The sequence below is a fragment of the Tympanuchus pallidicinctus genome, unplaced genomic scaffold (genome assembly GCF_026119805.1).
Source record: "Tympanuchus pallidicinctus isolate F22 unplaced genomic scaffold, pur_lepc_1.0 scaffold1, whole genome shotgun sequence".
Lineage (NCBI taxonomy): Eukaryota > Metazoa > Chordata > Aves > Galliformes > Phasianidae > Tympanuchus > Tympanuchus pallidicinctus.
The window spans coordinates 75,142,058-75,156,892 of NW_026294618.1; the positions used below are offsets into that span (position 1 = coordinate 75,142,058).

A 14,835-nucleotide genomic window follows, 5' to 3' on the forward strand; every position below is an offset into this window, starting at 1 on the left:
TGCACAAGATAATGAAAATTACTCTGGGTTTACATTTTACAGAGGATTTTCAACTGCAGACATTTCCTGCAACTGTATTTGCCATCTGTCTTTTATTTACTCCTATTTTTACTCTCTGAACACATTATAACATGCTCGCTACTATTTTGTGACTGTACTTTCTATTTATTGAAGAATTGACTCTCAGCATATAACGAATACTGGGTATGATACTGCAAGAAGCGAGTACGGTTTTAATAGGGGTGTTTTAAATACTTGCTAGGTAGGTTTGGTTTGCTCTCAGGCATCTTCATCAGTTGTATCTAACTGTGTAACCGCTAGATGGCAACATAGCAACACTCCGTGTCAAAAGCTGCTGTAATCAGAGATGAGCTTTTTTCTGTAACATTTTTCACAGCAGAACTGAACTAATCCTCCCCTGCCCCACCTCGTGAAGTGGGAACACAACATTCTGGCCATTTTTGTAGACTGTTTCTTATTTATATGAGTCCTGGTATTCTTTTTTGTCTTTTTGACTATTCCTTTTTTAAAGAACTGAAGTGCAGAATAATCAAGGAAGAGAAAATAAAATTGCTTTGTAATTTATTTTAACAGTGAGTCTATTGATTCACCGAAATCTTCTCATACACACTTGGATATTTTGCAGCAACTTTTTTTATTGAAGCCAGCAGCATTCATATCAACAAGAACAGAATTTGGATCATTTTGTTCTTTTCCAATATTTAATTTACTGCCATAAGTCTGAAAGTTGATGCATCTGTTAGCAGAAAAACACATCTGAGGTGTAACAACAAGTGTCCCGTAATCCAGCATCATTGTTGAGAGCACAGGGCCAGCAGACTAATTCAAATTCTAGTCAGACTGGTCAAGATGGTTACCGCTGTCTGAAATTTCAGACTAAGAGAGAAGAAGAAGCAAAACCAATCTCAACTGATCTGCCAGCTTCTCTTACTTTTGGGGCCTTGGACAGACTCGTGGTTTCATTAAGTTTTTGCTAAAAATTTGCTGTCTCCTCTGAAGGTCAGCAGCTTCTTAGGAAATCCAGACAGTCTGCAAGTATAGGAAAAGTGTCCTCTATCACATTTTCTTCAGAAGCCAAAGTTACAAAGCTTATATTCCTCCTAGATCTCCTTTATACTGAACTGATTTTTTGTTTCTGTTCTAAGTTTGTATCAGCCCTGCTGTATCCTGATGTATTGAAATAGAACTACTTGGGCCTTAATTTTGAAGAAGTAACCTTCTTCAGGGATGTTGACTCTTGCATCCATCAGATCTGTTATTACGCTGTGTACTGCAGAAACTGGACATATTGTTATAGACTATTTCTGTTATGCATGGTTTTCTCTTATTGCTTATCAACACAATCCTTACTGGATCATCAGTGGCTCCAGTCATCAACTGCAGTGTGGTTTCACATTAGCTCCTGTTAGTCTGTTTTCTTCTGTGTATTGCAGGTGGCTCAATGGGGGCTATGGGAAAGGTGGGGGAGAAGTTCTCTCAGTAGTAGGGAAAGCTGTATTACTCACTGAAGCTATAATAATGTTACAACCATTCATTTTTAACTTCAGATACTCAATTCTTATTGAGGTATATGTATGAAAGCATATACAGAAAGTTCCCAGAGATCACTGAGGTAGAGAATATGCCTGCTTAGAAATTACAGGCAGATTTTAAATCTTTTTCTCCTCCTTTGATTTCATTATCTACTTTCTGGAAATTAGAAAAGGCTTAAGAAATAATTCTGTACCACTGTTGGTGCAGTTCTTCTAAGAATATGACATTACTTACATACCTCAATTTCCATCAGTCAGTCCAACAGTAAGATTTCATCTTTCAAATTTACCTTTTTGTTTCTTTCATTTTCAGATTATGGGTAGCTGATATACCTGAAATACCTGATGACATCATCATAAAAATAACTGGAGTATTTCAGGAGTGCTTTGTTCAAAGAACTTCTTTTGTAGTCCCGAGGCCCAAACAGTCATTTCCTAGCAAGGAAAATGACATCTCGCTCTGTTCCCTTCAGAGTAGTGAACTCCCTATTAAATGGTCTGCATGTTTTCCAATGACAGCAGTTTTGTTATCAAATTTTGGAACTTTCTATACAAACGATGCATTTAGGACACACATAGAAATTAAAATTCTCTCAGATATTTTGACCAAAGGCCTAAATAGCAATATAACTGTTGTGGCTCTGTCAGATAATGGAATCTCGTTTTTAATAAACAGCACTTGTTATAAAAGAGACGCCAGACATGTTTTTGAAGTTGGAGCAGAACACAAGCTTCCTGAGAGTGAAATACTTGGAATGCATTCCAGATATTGGTGTTCATCTGTTTATCCAGTGCAGGTGAGTTATTTGCAGTTCTCATTTGACATTTAAGATGTGGATGATCTTCATTAAATGCCTGGATACATCTATTTTAGGTCTCTTTTAAATCGTTCTTAGGCTGGGGTGACAGAAATTACCAGACAGCAACAAACTTATTTAAAGACATTCTGAAATAGGGTCCACATTCCGTGGCTCTGTGTGACCTTATGCGGCCATTTGACATTGTTTCTAGACTCATGGCTTAAATTTGTAAATTGACTTCAATGCAGCTTTGGCAGTTACATTAGTTGAAAATGTTTCCCAGAACATCTTGATTTCTTAGCGTACGTCCCTGATATGAACCTTATGAGAAGATAGTGTTTACATAATCATTGTGTTCGTTTTTTTTTAACAGAGTGGAAAACAATTAAGTACTTGGGCAGCAGGGATGTCTACTGAGCTGTATGTTGGATACAATGAAGCTTTTAATAAAATAGCAGATACTGCAAGCTTAGTGAAGATCGTCAGTTTTCCAAACACTGCTTCTTTAACTGTAACAACTGTTAGCTGTGACTCAGTCCCATGCAAAGTGACAATGTCACTTATTTGCAATGCCTGCAGCTCCTCCAGACTATTTTTTCTGGCATTTTATAATGAAGGCAGACAACTTTGGGGCTTAGGAGATTTTTGCTTACCTGTTCCTCACAGTTCTGCTATGAGGATGATATACATAAATTCAGCATTATCTTCTGGAATGCTGTGGGATGATGTGTTTGCTACACCTGTAAAAACAGCATGGATAATGGATATCTTCCTGTATCTGGATCAACACTACCAGAAATGTCTGATGGGAGCACTATCCACCAGATTATTCTCGGTTAAGTATATTTTATTTTAAGTAGTTATTAACTTTCTTTTTTTAGTAAGTGGTAAATAAATGTAAAGTAAGAGACCATTGAAGCTATCTTGTAAATGACAATACAAGAATATCTATTCAATTCGTTGGTCTGTTAATACTGAAATATTAATTTTTGATGGAAAGAAGCACCAAGAAAGTATTTAGCAAACTGTTACTTGGACACAATTAACTTGCATTCCTATCAGCATGATTCTAACCTGCACCCCTCTACTCAGTGTGTTTCTAACAAGAAAACTGAGGCTTTCATCCTTAGTATTTGTTACAGGAAGATTAATTTTATTTGGTTTTACCAATTGCATTTGACTAACAATGTGAGAACTAATTTTTCCCAAGAGAAAAATAGGCATGGCAATAATATGTTTTTCAGTACATCAAAGAATTTCTGATGTTTTAAGGCATTCATTTTCAGATTATAATCACAGCATCATTGAGAAGGAAATGCTTAAGCAGTAGAAACAGACATGTGACCTGGGAATAGAAGGATGCTGTCCAGATGTGCAAAGGTGGGATCAGGAAAGCCAAGGCACAGCTGGAACTGAACTTGGCAAGGGATGTAAAAAATAACAAGAAGGAATTCTATAGAAACATTGGTTAGAAGAGACAGGCAAAGGAGAGTGTATCCCCATTAGTTAACGAGAATAGAGGTAACAACCGACATGGAGAAAGCTGAGATACTCAACGAGTTTTTTGCCTCAGTCTTCACTGGCAGTCAGGCTTCCCACGTCTCTCGCATCTCTGAACTGCTAGACAGGAGCTGGGGGAGTAAAATCCCTCCAGCTGAAGGTACCACACAAAGTCATACTGATGGTTCCATGAGAGGAGGTCAAGTGTTTTTACTGAAGCAGCTTTCATAGTGATTACTTCTAAAGAGAGAGCCTGCATTCATGAGCATGCTTATGCTGACTTTGGTGGCTGCAAGGTTGCTTCTCCCACATTTTCTCACCCCTCTCTCACAGCTGCTGTGGCACAGTATCTTTTGTTTTCTTAGATCTGCCCTCCCAGAATCACCACCAGCAGTGCACAGTGGCTCACCTCTGGCCATCGGTGGGTCCTTTTAGGCACCACTGGAACTGTCTTTTATCAAAAGTGGGCCAGCTTCTGGGTTCTTCTCACATAGGCTATCCTTGCAGCCTCCTGCTATCAAAACCCCGTCACATATGCCTGTTACATCCATACATCTCAAAAGTGTCTCTCTCCTGCTTAAGTAACCTGCTAGTTTGGATGTGTATACCGTAGTCACAGTCTGTTGTGAAGTAACTGCTGTTTCTCAAGAATTTAAGTCCTTCCCTCAGCCTGTACAAGCTCACTGTCTCCCAACTGGCTACCTCAGAAATAAAGCTGTAACTGAGGCTCAACCTCTAGTATAAAAACACCGACCTATGCACTATTGTTCTGGCTAAACTCAGGAAAGGTCATTAACTGAAGAGCTGTGAAATGGCAAAAGCAATTGCTGTAGAGGAAGAAGATCTGATGAGAGAAGGCTGGAGGCAGAATCAGCTGCCATTGCTTGTTCACGACACACACCTCATGCTTCCCCTAAACACAGCTCTGTGGTCATCACTGAGGAGAGAGAGTGAGTGGTCTGTTTCCAGCTCTGTCTCAGTGCCATGATGTATATCCTCGCAACCTCCCTTGAAACGGATCTGCATTCATTTCCCATGATGTCATAGACATCACTTCTTTCCTCTAATCTATGTGAGAATGGCTGGCCATAAAGTGCAGACTGGGTTTGAAAATGTTGAAGGAAATTTTTTGCAGTATTCTTAGGTGGCGCTTGCTTCCTTGTGCTGTGCCTATGAAGAAGGAACAGTTGAGGATTTAGGCAGCTTTGTAATTCTACTGTCCGTTGACCATGGCTCCTTGCTCTTCCTTTCTTTCGTTTGTCTTCCTATCCTTGTCTTACAGCTCTCCCACCTGTTCTCATAGAATTCTCATCCATACTTGCTGGATTTCTTTCCCATGAAAGGTTGAGAGTGAAGAGGTAACCATAGTGGCTGAGTGCTGGAGTGTGTGAACTAATGACTGATTAGAAAAAAAAAACTTTTTTTTTTTAGAGCTGACTACAGTGGAATAGGATTGGCATTCAAGTAGATGTGACCAGATAGCTACTATGCATATGGTCAGGACCTCTTGAAGACAGCAAATCATAAATGTCTGTGTGCAGAATCAAGGAGAAGGCAGGAAATGGGAATGAGGATGCTGAGTTGTGAAGTCCTTGAAAACACACTGCAGGCATGACAGTGCCTCAGATGTTTCAGGGAGGAACTGCATTGCTTAGGCTGAGAATAGACTTGTGGGTACCTTTTACAGAAGAACATGAAGAATGCAGAGGTTCAAGGCTTATTTTTTCCAGTGAATTTTTCTTAATTATGTGATGGCTCCTGGTTTGTGCATGTAGCCCATAGTTTAAATACCTATTTTAGAGTAGGTGATTCCCAGATATACTGTTTGGGCAAGTCAGAACCACACAGAGAGGGAAAAGATTGTCTGTCACCTGTCGCTGGCACTGTGGAGAAGCCATAAAAACAAATTACAGAAGTAGAACTGGACATTTTTTCAGATTCTCCAGGTATCATGAAGATATCCTTTGTCTCTCTAAAAGCACCGCTGTGGTCAAAAGATTTTTACTAATTATTTTTCTTTATTCTTTTATAGGAATTTACATTTTCTCATCAAACTGACAATATTTTAGAATCCAATTATACACAGGCATTGTGAGTATCAGAAAATGTATACAGTAGATGTAAATTTGATAGTGTAGTTTTGATAAGTAGGAGTTAAAAGCACATTAGGACTTCACTAGCTAATGTGACCATTATTATATAAATAATAATGTTAATATTGCTAATGGGCAGATGCTGATGCTTGCTTATATACCTCAGGGAGGGGTATATGCAGCCTACTTGGAAAAACTGTGTCCACCTAATACATAGATTCATTCTTTTTTTTTTTAATGCTGATACTGATAGGGTTTTTCAGCATTTATATATTCATGGGTGAAGGTTCAGCTGTTAAACAAACTTATATCCCTAGGTTATATTCACATAAGAGGATCTTGGGTTGGAAACCAATCCTATCTTTCTTATGCTCATTTTTGTTTTGGATTTGCATACAGGTTTATTCCAATCTCTCCATCTCTAAAAGTGTTTACACTCAAGTTACTGAAGTGATAGTTCTGACTATTAACCACCTTTTTTTAGAAATGGAAATATCCCTATGACAAGCAAGATGCTGATGTCTTTTTAATGTGAATGAATTGATGACAAATTGGTAGCCTGCAGGAGGCTAAAGAAATTTCTCTCATTTGGTAGGCCTTTTTATTAATATTGTAGAGACTTTCCAGACTCTAAACCTTACATAATGCATGCAAATCAAGAGCCATTCTTCCTACAAAGATATGCAGGAGATCAGTAAGTGTACCACATGACTGAACTAAGCCATTGTCTGAGGGAGATGACTTCAGCTGCTGTTAAAGTCAGCACCTCAATGTGTAACCTTAGTACAGTGCTCTGGCAAAGGCTCTGTAAGGATTTGGTGTATGTATAACATAGGGAATACGAATAAGAACTAAAAAGATCAAGCTGCACTGATGTATAGTATTGATAAAGCTGAGGCTTAGATAGTTGTGTCCTCTTCTGATATTCACCATTCAAAAGAAGTATAAAAATACTGGGAAGGATTTACAATCAAATCATTTGGTGAGTGAAGCAGTTTTACAATCTGAGGCCTAAGAAATCAGTTTGTTTTTTGTATTTTAATAAAAGAGGCTGTTGCATTCAACATTTTCATAATTCTTACAACTTTGCACAAGAAAATGAATATAATTTAACATAATACTTAAGTGTTCCACTGGATGTGCTGTAGGAATTAGAAAGGTATGGTTTTCCCCAACACTTAATGGCCAAATTACCATAAGGGAAGGTGTGTTTCTTTTCGCTCTCCTTTGAAACACTGGAGTTTGAGCACAGATTAAAAGGATATCCAATATGATAAACAGTGCACTTCTTTGCTCCAGTTTTACCCCCGATTTCTAGGACCTAGGATTCCTGAAGTCCAGTCTTGCTGGTGAAGACTAAGCTGAAGAAAGCATTCAGTTCCTCTGCCTTTTCACTGACCTGTGTACCCAGCTCCCACAGTTCATTCAGTGAGCACACATTTTCGCTGCTACCAACTGTGACCCACAAGAATCTCACTGCCACTCAGTGAAGCAACCTAAAATCTATCAGTAGGTCTACCACTGGCAGGCCCCTACATCTTGCATCTCCATCTGGGAGAAAGACTGTAAGAGATTTGATGCCTCTACATCCTTCTAACTCAGAGCATAAATCAAGCCTACTTCATAGGGAGAAATTATTTGCAGTTTTTGAGACAGTTCTGCTTGTGTTTTGTGCAAGCATCACTATGCAGTCAAATCTGGTTTCTTTCAGGCAAGTGACTTCTCTACTGTCTATGTGATAAAAGTCTGTCTTTAAGCCCTTCGTTTGGAGATGTCTGATTACTTCAGAATTTGTTCTCCCCGCTCTCTCCCAACAGCATGCTGTTCAGTTTTTCTTTCAGTATCAACTGCTGCCTTCAGTGATGATTTACAAACTTTTACAATTTGAGTAGATGTGCCATTCCGCCTTTTTTTTTTTTCCTCCATCCCAATCAGTCAAAATGGATTTCTTCTTGGCAAGTTATAAATATTGTGCAGTTGATTTCAGTCAAAGACTCAAGGACAAATGTCTTAACATTAATATCTTGAAGTATAGAGCTATAAAGAACACTATATGCATCTGATGATATCATTGTGATGCTCTGCATCAAAGCACAAAGTAGCCTGATTATTCCTTTGTCAAAAATAGTTATGCTTTCAAAGTTTTGAATCAAGCTGCCAATTCAACTCTTAATATTCTCCTTTAAAGAGTGCTAAAAATACTCATGAACAAGCCTTGCCATTTCAGAATATCAGATCATAGATGGGAAATACCATTGGGTGTCTTCAATACACTTTTCAAGGTCTGATGATTTTCTGAAATTGATTTATTTATGGAAAACTACACCAGAATTTGGTAAGTACTGCATATCAGGGCTGCCTCGGTCAGCAGTCTCTGACAGACTTCAGATTCAGTGCCACAGCAGGTTGTCTCATGCCTTTAATTTTGGCTTCAATAGAAGCCAGAGTTCACAAAATGTGAAATAGGATAGGATGTAACTCTGCTCATCTCCATCTGCCTAATTCCAGATTGTACTCACCCTGGTAGTGGGTTCAGTGATAAGCAATTTTAAATCTCCCATTACGTTGATCAGTCTCCTACCCAAACTTCGCTTTTCTGCTTTTCACAGTGTCATTTATCTGCAAACTCAAATAAAAATAAAAACAAAATATTCCATCCTTGGGTAGCTACTGTGTTATTCAAAAGTAACCCGGAGGTCTAATAATGTCAAACTTGATTCTCTGGAATCAGTAAGCATCTAAAATTATTAACTACTAGATCTGACTCTCAGTTCCAGACATCCACCTGTAATCCCATAATGCCTGAATTACTACAGTGAGAGTAAAAGAGACATTGAATTGTAGGTGATGTGATAATAAAGTAACAGTAAGTAATAATAATTAGTGCTTCTTGCCTCCAAATGAAATTACCTTCCTATTACTGTAATTAAGTTACTTTGGTGTTAACGACTGATTTCAAAATAAATTATAACATGAACTCTTGTTTGGGTGGGGGGATTCTTTTGTAGAGAACTGACCAGTGGTGTTATGTCAGCTGAACTGAAGCCTCGTGCTGCTGAAAATGCATGTGAATTACAGCATCAGGTAGGCACTGTAGCTTGAAAAAAATGCAGTAACAATGCCTCCCACCAATTCCTGACCTACTGTCAAGAGGATTTCACCGTATAGCATCCCCTTTAATTAACATGATGTAAAACAACAAAGACTTTTCAAGAATAAATACAAAAGGAGGAAAGTTCACAGAATAGTCTTGATGCCAAAGTGTCTGAGATGAGTAAGGTGTGATAAGTTGTGGACTAGAAGGGAGCCACACTACTGGATTATCATGCTGATTTGTGCAATAGTTCTTGTAGTCATTATTCCCTCTAGTAGTGAGCAGCCTCTCTCAAGTCTGTGATGAAGCTCATTTCTGGAAAGTTTCCTGGGTAAATTAAAATGTGTTGGTTTGTGATTTGTTTTTGTTTTTTACCAGGTCTCCCACTTTTTTGTTGGCTGCCCTCCAGGAAGGCACATTGCTGTTAAGATGTAAGTTTTAATCACTTGTTGTAATTCTAAGATGCCCTAAGACACCTTAGCATTTTGCACAGTGTAGATAGGATCACCGATTACCTACCTTACCCTCTGCAGCCACAGCAGCTCTACATGCTTACTGATCCATGCACAGTTAGAAATACAAAGGCTGTATGTGTTTCTTCTGTTCTAATTAGGATCACATTCCATGTTTTACAGATATGATGGTGATATTTGTGTTAGAAATGTTGAAGCAAATTTTGTATTATGGGAAATAAAAGGCAGAACTGACAATGGGTACACTTCATCCACGAAAAAAGTAAGCCAACTACTGAGAATGCTATTGAAGTACTTTGTGCATAATGGTCTACATGGAAAATAGGACTGTTCTTACACATGTTGAGATTTCTTTAATCTGAATGGATGGATTTAGAAGTTTAACATTTTAAATTTATACTAGATTTAACATTGTATTCAATATGAAAAATGAAGCATGTGGGAGTTATCAAAGCAATACACTGAAAAGAAAAAGAATCTGCATTTAGAATCTGATTTGGAAAATGCAGCTTAAAAAACTTGAAATTTCAGACTGTCTTCTCTCCATAGAGAAAATAAAACAATACTCACTAATTCACACTGTCTTGTCCAGAGAAATTCTGCCCAATCTCTTTATGAGTAAAGTGAGGACATTTCCTTCTTTTTCAGTAGAATGACAATCAATATTTAAGCCAAATCAAACCAAAAACACGCTGTATATAAATCTACACAGATAATACAACCTTATAATGAATCTAGAGTAAGTAATAATTTTATTTTTGCTGATTGACTAGATTCCCATGCCAGGAACTCACAAGCGTTAGGAGTCGGAAAGAACATAAAGAGAATGTATAAACCATGACATACTGTTTTGTTTTGTAACCATCAAGCAGCCAAGCTGGATGGGAAAAGATAAAATATATATAGACATAGATTATATAACATATAATATCACAGAGCTACTGCTTTGTCCTGTCTGCATGAGAGTTTCTTGTCTGGAATTCAGCCATAATTATGAATCATCTTCGTCACCCTTTCTGATCAAGGAAAATATCTTCTGAAGCATCAGATGTAAATTCGGAGGCATTTCCAAGTTCGCTCGCTTTTTACGTTCCGTCTTTTCTGTGTAGTAGTAGACAAGGTCTGTATAGCAGAGGCTGATAAGATAAACTGAGTGCAGACTGACCACAATAAGATCAGCAAATTCCCTACGGTGATGACCTTAGGATAAACACAGTTCCTTTAAGAACTGATATTTGTGTTTGGGAAGTTATTGGCAGTTTCTTAACAGTGCTGTGAAGGGACTGAATTAGATCATTTATGTTCATAGGACATCTAATTTGTACATTTACACAACAGAATCTGTTTATCATTTTTAGCCACTGCCCACAAATTAAAAAGCAAAAAAAGAAAGAATGACTAAATCAGTCTTTGTGTTGAATTGCTTTTCAGAGCTAGTTCAGCAATAACTTGTTGTTGTTCAGAATTACAGATCCTGTTTTGAGCTTGAGAACAGTTCAAAGGAAGGACTGAATGAGCAGTATCAGATTTTAAACAGCACTTCTCAAAACCACATGGCTCGGCCTTTTAGTCATGATGCCACTTACGTGTTCAGAGTGAGGATATTAACTCGAAACTACAGGTTATTGTCTTTTTTAATGTTTAAAAAGAAAGTGTGATGGTGTCGGATCAAAATGGAAAAAAATGCGGATGGTTTATATTTTAAAAATATTTTTGCTCAGCAATTCCTTTGGCTCAGGTGTTTCCAATGTTTCCACTTCAACCTAGCTCTAACTCAGAAATTATTCAGGCATCATTCTTGAAATCCATGACTTTTCCATTTTCTGGACTAGTGTACAAAATAAACACCTGCTACATAATCTGAAAACAATGAGGAAGTTACAAGAAAAAGAACAATACTATTTGTAAATAAACATAGGTGAGCTGAGAATCTTCAGAAATATCCAAGAATCATAGAATTGTTTGAGTTAGAAGGGACCCTTAAAAGCCACCCAGTCCAACTGCCCTGCAATGAACAGGGACACCTACAGCTACATCAGGTTGCTCAGAGCCTGACCCTGCCTTTGCTTCAATGATGAAAACAGCCCAACAGCTTTTCTTGTCTATTTCAGCTTTTGGGATTTAAAAACAGTCTTTGCAGTCCGTACATATGGTGTAACAGAAAGATAACAGCTAGTGGATATTTTTAATGGATTTTTATTTAATATATTAGATCCTCCTTTTGGTCTTCCTTTTTTGCTTTTTTTGTTTGTTTGTTTGTTTGTTTTTGTTGTTGGGTTTTTGTTGTTGCTGTTGTTTGAAATATACTTGATAGTACAAAAACAAGAAGGCAAGATACTGTGTTCTTTCTCTGTACAGATGATTCATAGATAAAGACAGAAGTTATCTGCACGTTTTTAAAGATTTTGCTTCTTCAGAACCTCTGCTTGAAAGCAAGCAGGGTGTTTTTCAGCTTGTGAGGCCTCACCTGCTTTAACTCCATGTTCGTGCGAGACCCAGAAAGCCAGATGCTTCCCTTGTGACTGTTTACATTCAGTTTGTGCCACTTGCACCTATCCTGCAGAAATCCTATTTGCACGGCCCCCTGCTGACAATAAAGGATTTCCACAGATGGAAACGAAAATCAAATTTGAACATTATCCCATCTGCACTTCTCCAGCACACCAGACACTTGAGAGAATTGCTTTGGCCATGTTAACAAACTAATTTAACTATGTAAGAAGTGTTTAGAGAGAATTCTTTTATCCCAGTCTGCAGGCTGAAAGTAAACAATGGATAACACCTGCTTCACACTGCAATTCTGGTGGTGTTTTACCTTCTGTTTCTGTATAAAAGATAGCTGGAGTTGGTGAGGTTTTTAAACCAAATGAACTTTTAACTGCTCCAGTGCTTTTACTTAAGGCTTTATTTGTGACTCTTAATCAAAGGAATCTTGCCACTTGTTGGAAGAAGCAACTCACTATGGTACATGCCTATTGAATTTGGAATCATGACCATATGGATTACAAGAAATACCTAATGATTAACCAGATGAATACTGTCTTAAGTTACTGTACCAAGTGACTGTACTGCTATGATGAAATCTGACCTATTCCTCACTTGCTGTTGACAGGAATCTAAAAAATGATTATATTTTTATTTGCATTCCAGGTCAGATGTTTCTATGGCTAAGTTTTATTCCTTCATCACACTCAGCACCTTGTTGGTCTGCGCCACCTTCTGCTACAGATACAGCCTCACTTGGAAGTCTGAAACACTGGGCAGAAGACCTAAAGGCCAGTATCTCACTGATACACTAACAAAGTAAAACTTTAAATAGGATGGTGTTTGGGAAAAGTGATACACTGTTTATTAACAGATGGTTTTGCAAGTACTTCTTATGTCTCTATAATACTATTTAATGCATTTAGTTTCATATACAGAGGGCATGCCAGTCAACATGTCAGAGCTCCTATAGGAGCAGAGATCTGGTGTGGCTAACAGTTTTTAAAAGACATTTTCCAAGCCAAGCTAAGTTAAGCTGCAGCTGTGAGCCTCACGCTTGAGTTGGCTTCACATTATGATTTTCACTGACTCAACTATGGTATCAGCATAATTTTTCAGTGTGAAATCTGATAAAACAATGCAGGCAAAGTTTCTGCTCTGTCAAAGGGCTGCAGCCAATCAAGTTCTGAAAGTGCTCAGCACAGTCCACAGAGGGAATATTGTGTGTTTCTGACGATGTCTTTTGATGCTACATATTTTACTTCTGCTAAGAAATGTTAATTCTATCTTAAAGTGTGTATTTGGATCATACTTCCTCTCAAGCTTATTCACTTCTTCAGTATATAAATGTTTGTTATAATATAGTTGTAAAAGTTATAGTTGGTTGCAGTAGTTACATTTGTTATATCAATAAGCAGTCATGCTTGCATCTATTTTTAACACCATCTGAAGCTGTTAAAAGTGTCAGGCTTCCAGCCTGAATGTTCTTATCATCAAATGAACACACCTTGCAAAGCTTATGCTCTTAATGGCAATTGTTTCATTTCTCCAAAACAAATTAACAAAACTCTATTGATAAATAAATGTTGAAATTCTTACAATTGCTCTCAACATTCATCATTTGCAAAAATTTTCATAAAGATTTTAAAATCTGTAGAAATCTAGCTTGAATATGAGCACATTTTAAAATAGTTACTGATTCATTTTGTGTGACTCATACCCTGTGTATCTCAGTACTGTTTGCACCAAGATGGAAATCAGAAAAAAAAAAATAAGTGATCAGCTTAGAAGTTTCACCTCCAGTGAAAGTCTGTTCCTACTGAAGCCCACCTTCGTTTAGGCAGGACGGCCCCCTGGGCTGAAGCACAGGTGGAAGCCCTCCAGTTCCTTCTGCAGTATCTACACATCTGTGTTCCACTTTCCCTTCACATACATCCCATGCATACAGCTTCATAGCAACACCCATGTGAGGCACTCTGCATTTCTCTGGCCACCATAGTGTTCTCTCAGCTCTCTGCTACAGCTGAAATTTGCTGCTTCTCTACTCTTCACTGTTTCTACACCTGTGAAAACTAAGTAGACAACAGTATTTCCCACAGAGACAAAAAAATCAGACCAGTCTTTAAACTGATCTCTCCATACAAGCTTAGTAAAACGTTATGGCGTTGTACAGTCAGACAGATTAGTGCAGTGGAGGCAATACAGGAGTGGAATGACAAAAGGACAAACAGGAAAGGAATGCTCATCTGTCTCCAAGGATCTAGGCTTATGGGGAAGAACTCCACAAGGAAGGGATCTCCAATCAGAGATCCTTTGCTAGTGGCAGTCAGCTCTTACATGAGGTCTAACAGAGGTGCAGCCAGGCTCCACCCTTTGTGGTCACACAGCTGAATTGCCTTCACCTGTGCTCCCAGGGCTGACCAGGTCCTTTCCCCAGGTGCTCAATCAGTGGTTCAGGCCATGACTGAATGGCTACCATGCAACCATAAAATAAATGTAGTATAGTTTCATAGTCAGACAAAATTCAGGCTTTTGTTTTTCTTGAAGGAGGTTTTCTGTGTTCCTGTTCAGGGCCCAAGTACCTTTCAGTGTTACAAGGCAGAAGTCCCTGAGTTCACACGTTACAGTTCTGAGGTAACAGTGCCCACAACTGATCACTACGCCCTTACACTGACCTTGAATGAAGACACGTAAGGTCAGGCTGGATGGGGATCGGAGCACCCTGGACGTCCCAGTGGACGTCCCTGTTCACTGCAGGGGAGTTGGACTAGATGACCTTTAAGAGTCCCTTCCAACTCAAATGACCTTACGAACATAAGATGCTGAGCAGAGAAGCTG

General features: G+C 38.3%; 1 protein-coding gene across 4 annotated transcripts in view; it reads left to right on the forward strand.

Annotated features, from left to right (window-relative positions):
- Positions 1-13,577, forward strand: part of CATSPERE (catsper channel auxiliary subunit epsilon) — a 28,202-nt gene extending 14,625 nt beyond the window's left edge. For 3 of the 4 annotated variants that reach the window (XM_052673265.1, XM_052673272.1, XM_052673271.1), the window contains 8 exons: positions 1,867-2,350; positions 2,727-3,188; positions 5,886-5,944; positions 8,955-9,030; positions 9,419-9,471; positions 9,676-9,775; positions 10,977-11,134; positions 12,664-13,577. In XM_052673265.1, the coding sequence (XP_052529225.1) occupies positions 1,867-2,350; positions 2,727-3,188; positions 5,886-5,944; positions 8,955-9,030; positions 9,419-9,471; positions 9,676-9,775; positions 10,977-11,134; positions 12,664-12,820 (1,549 nt within the window). In that variant the 3' untranslated portion in view covers positions 12,821-13,577. The remainder of the gene's footprint in view (positions 1-1,866; positions 2,351-2,726; positions 3,189-5,885; positions 5,945-8,954; positions 9,031-9,418; positions 9,472-9,675; positions 9,776-10,976; positions 11,135-12,663) is intronic. The other variant, XM_052673281.1, reaches the window with a different exon arrangement.
- Positions 13,578-14,835: the final 1,258 nt, after the last annotated feature.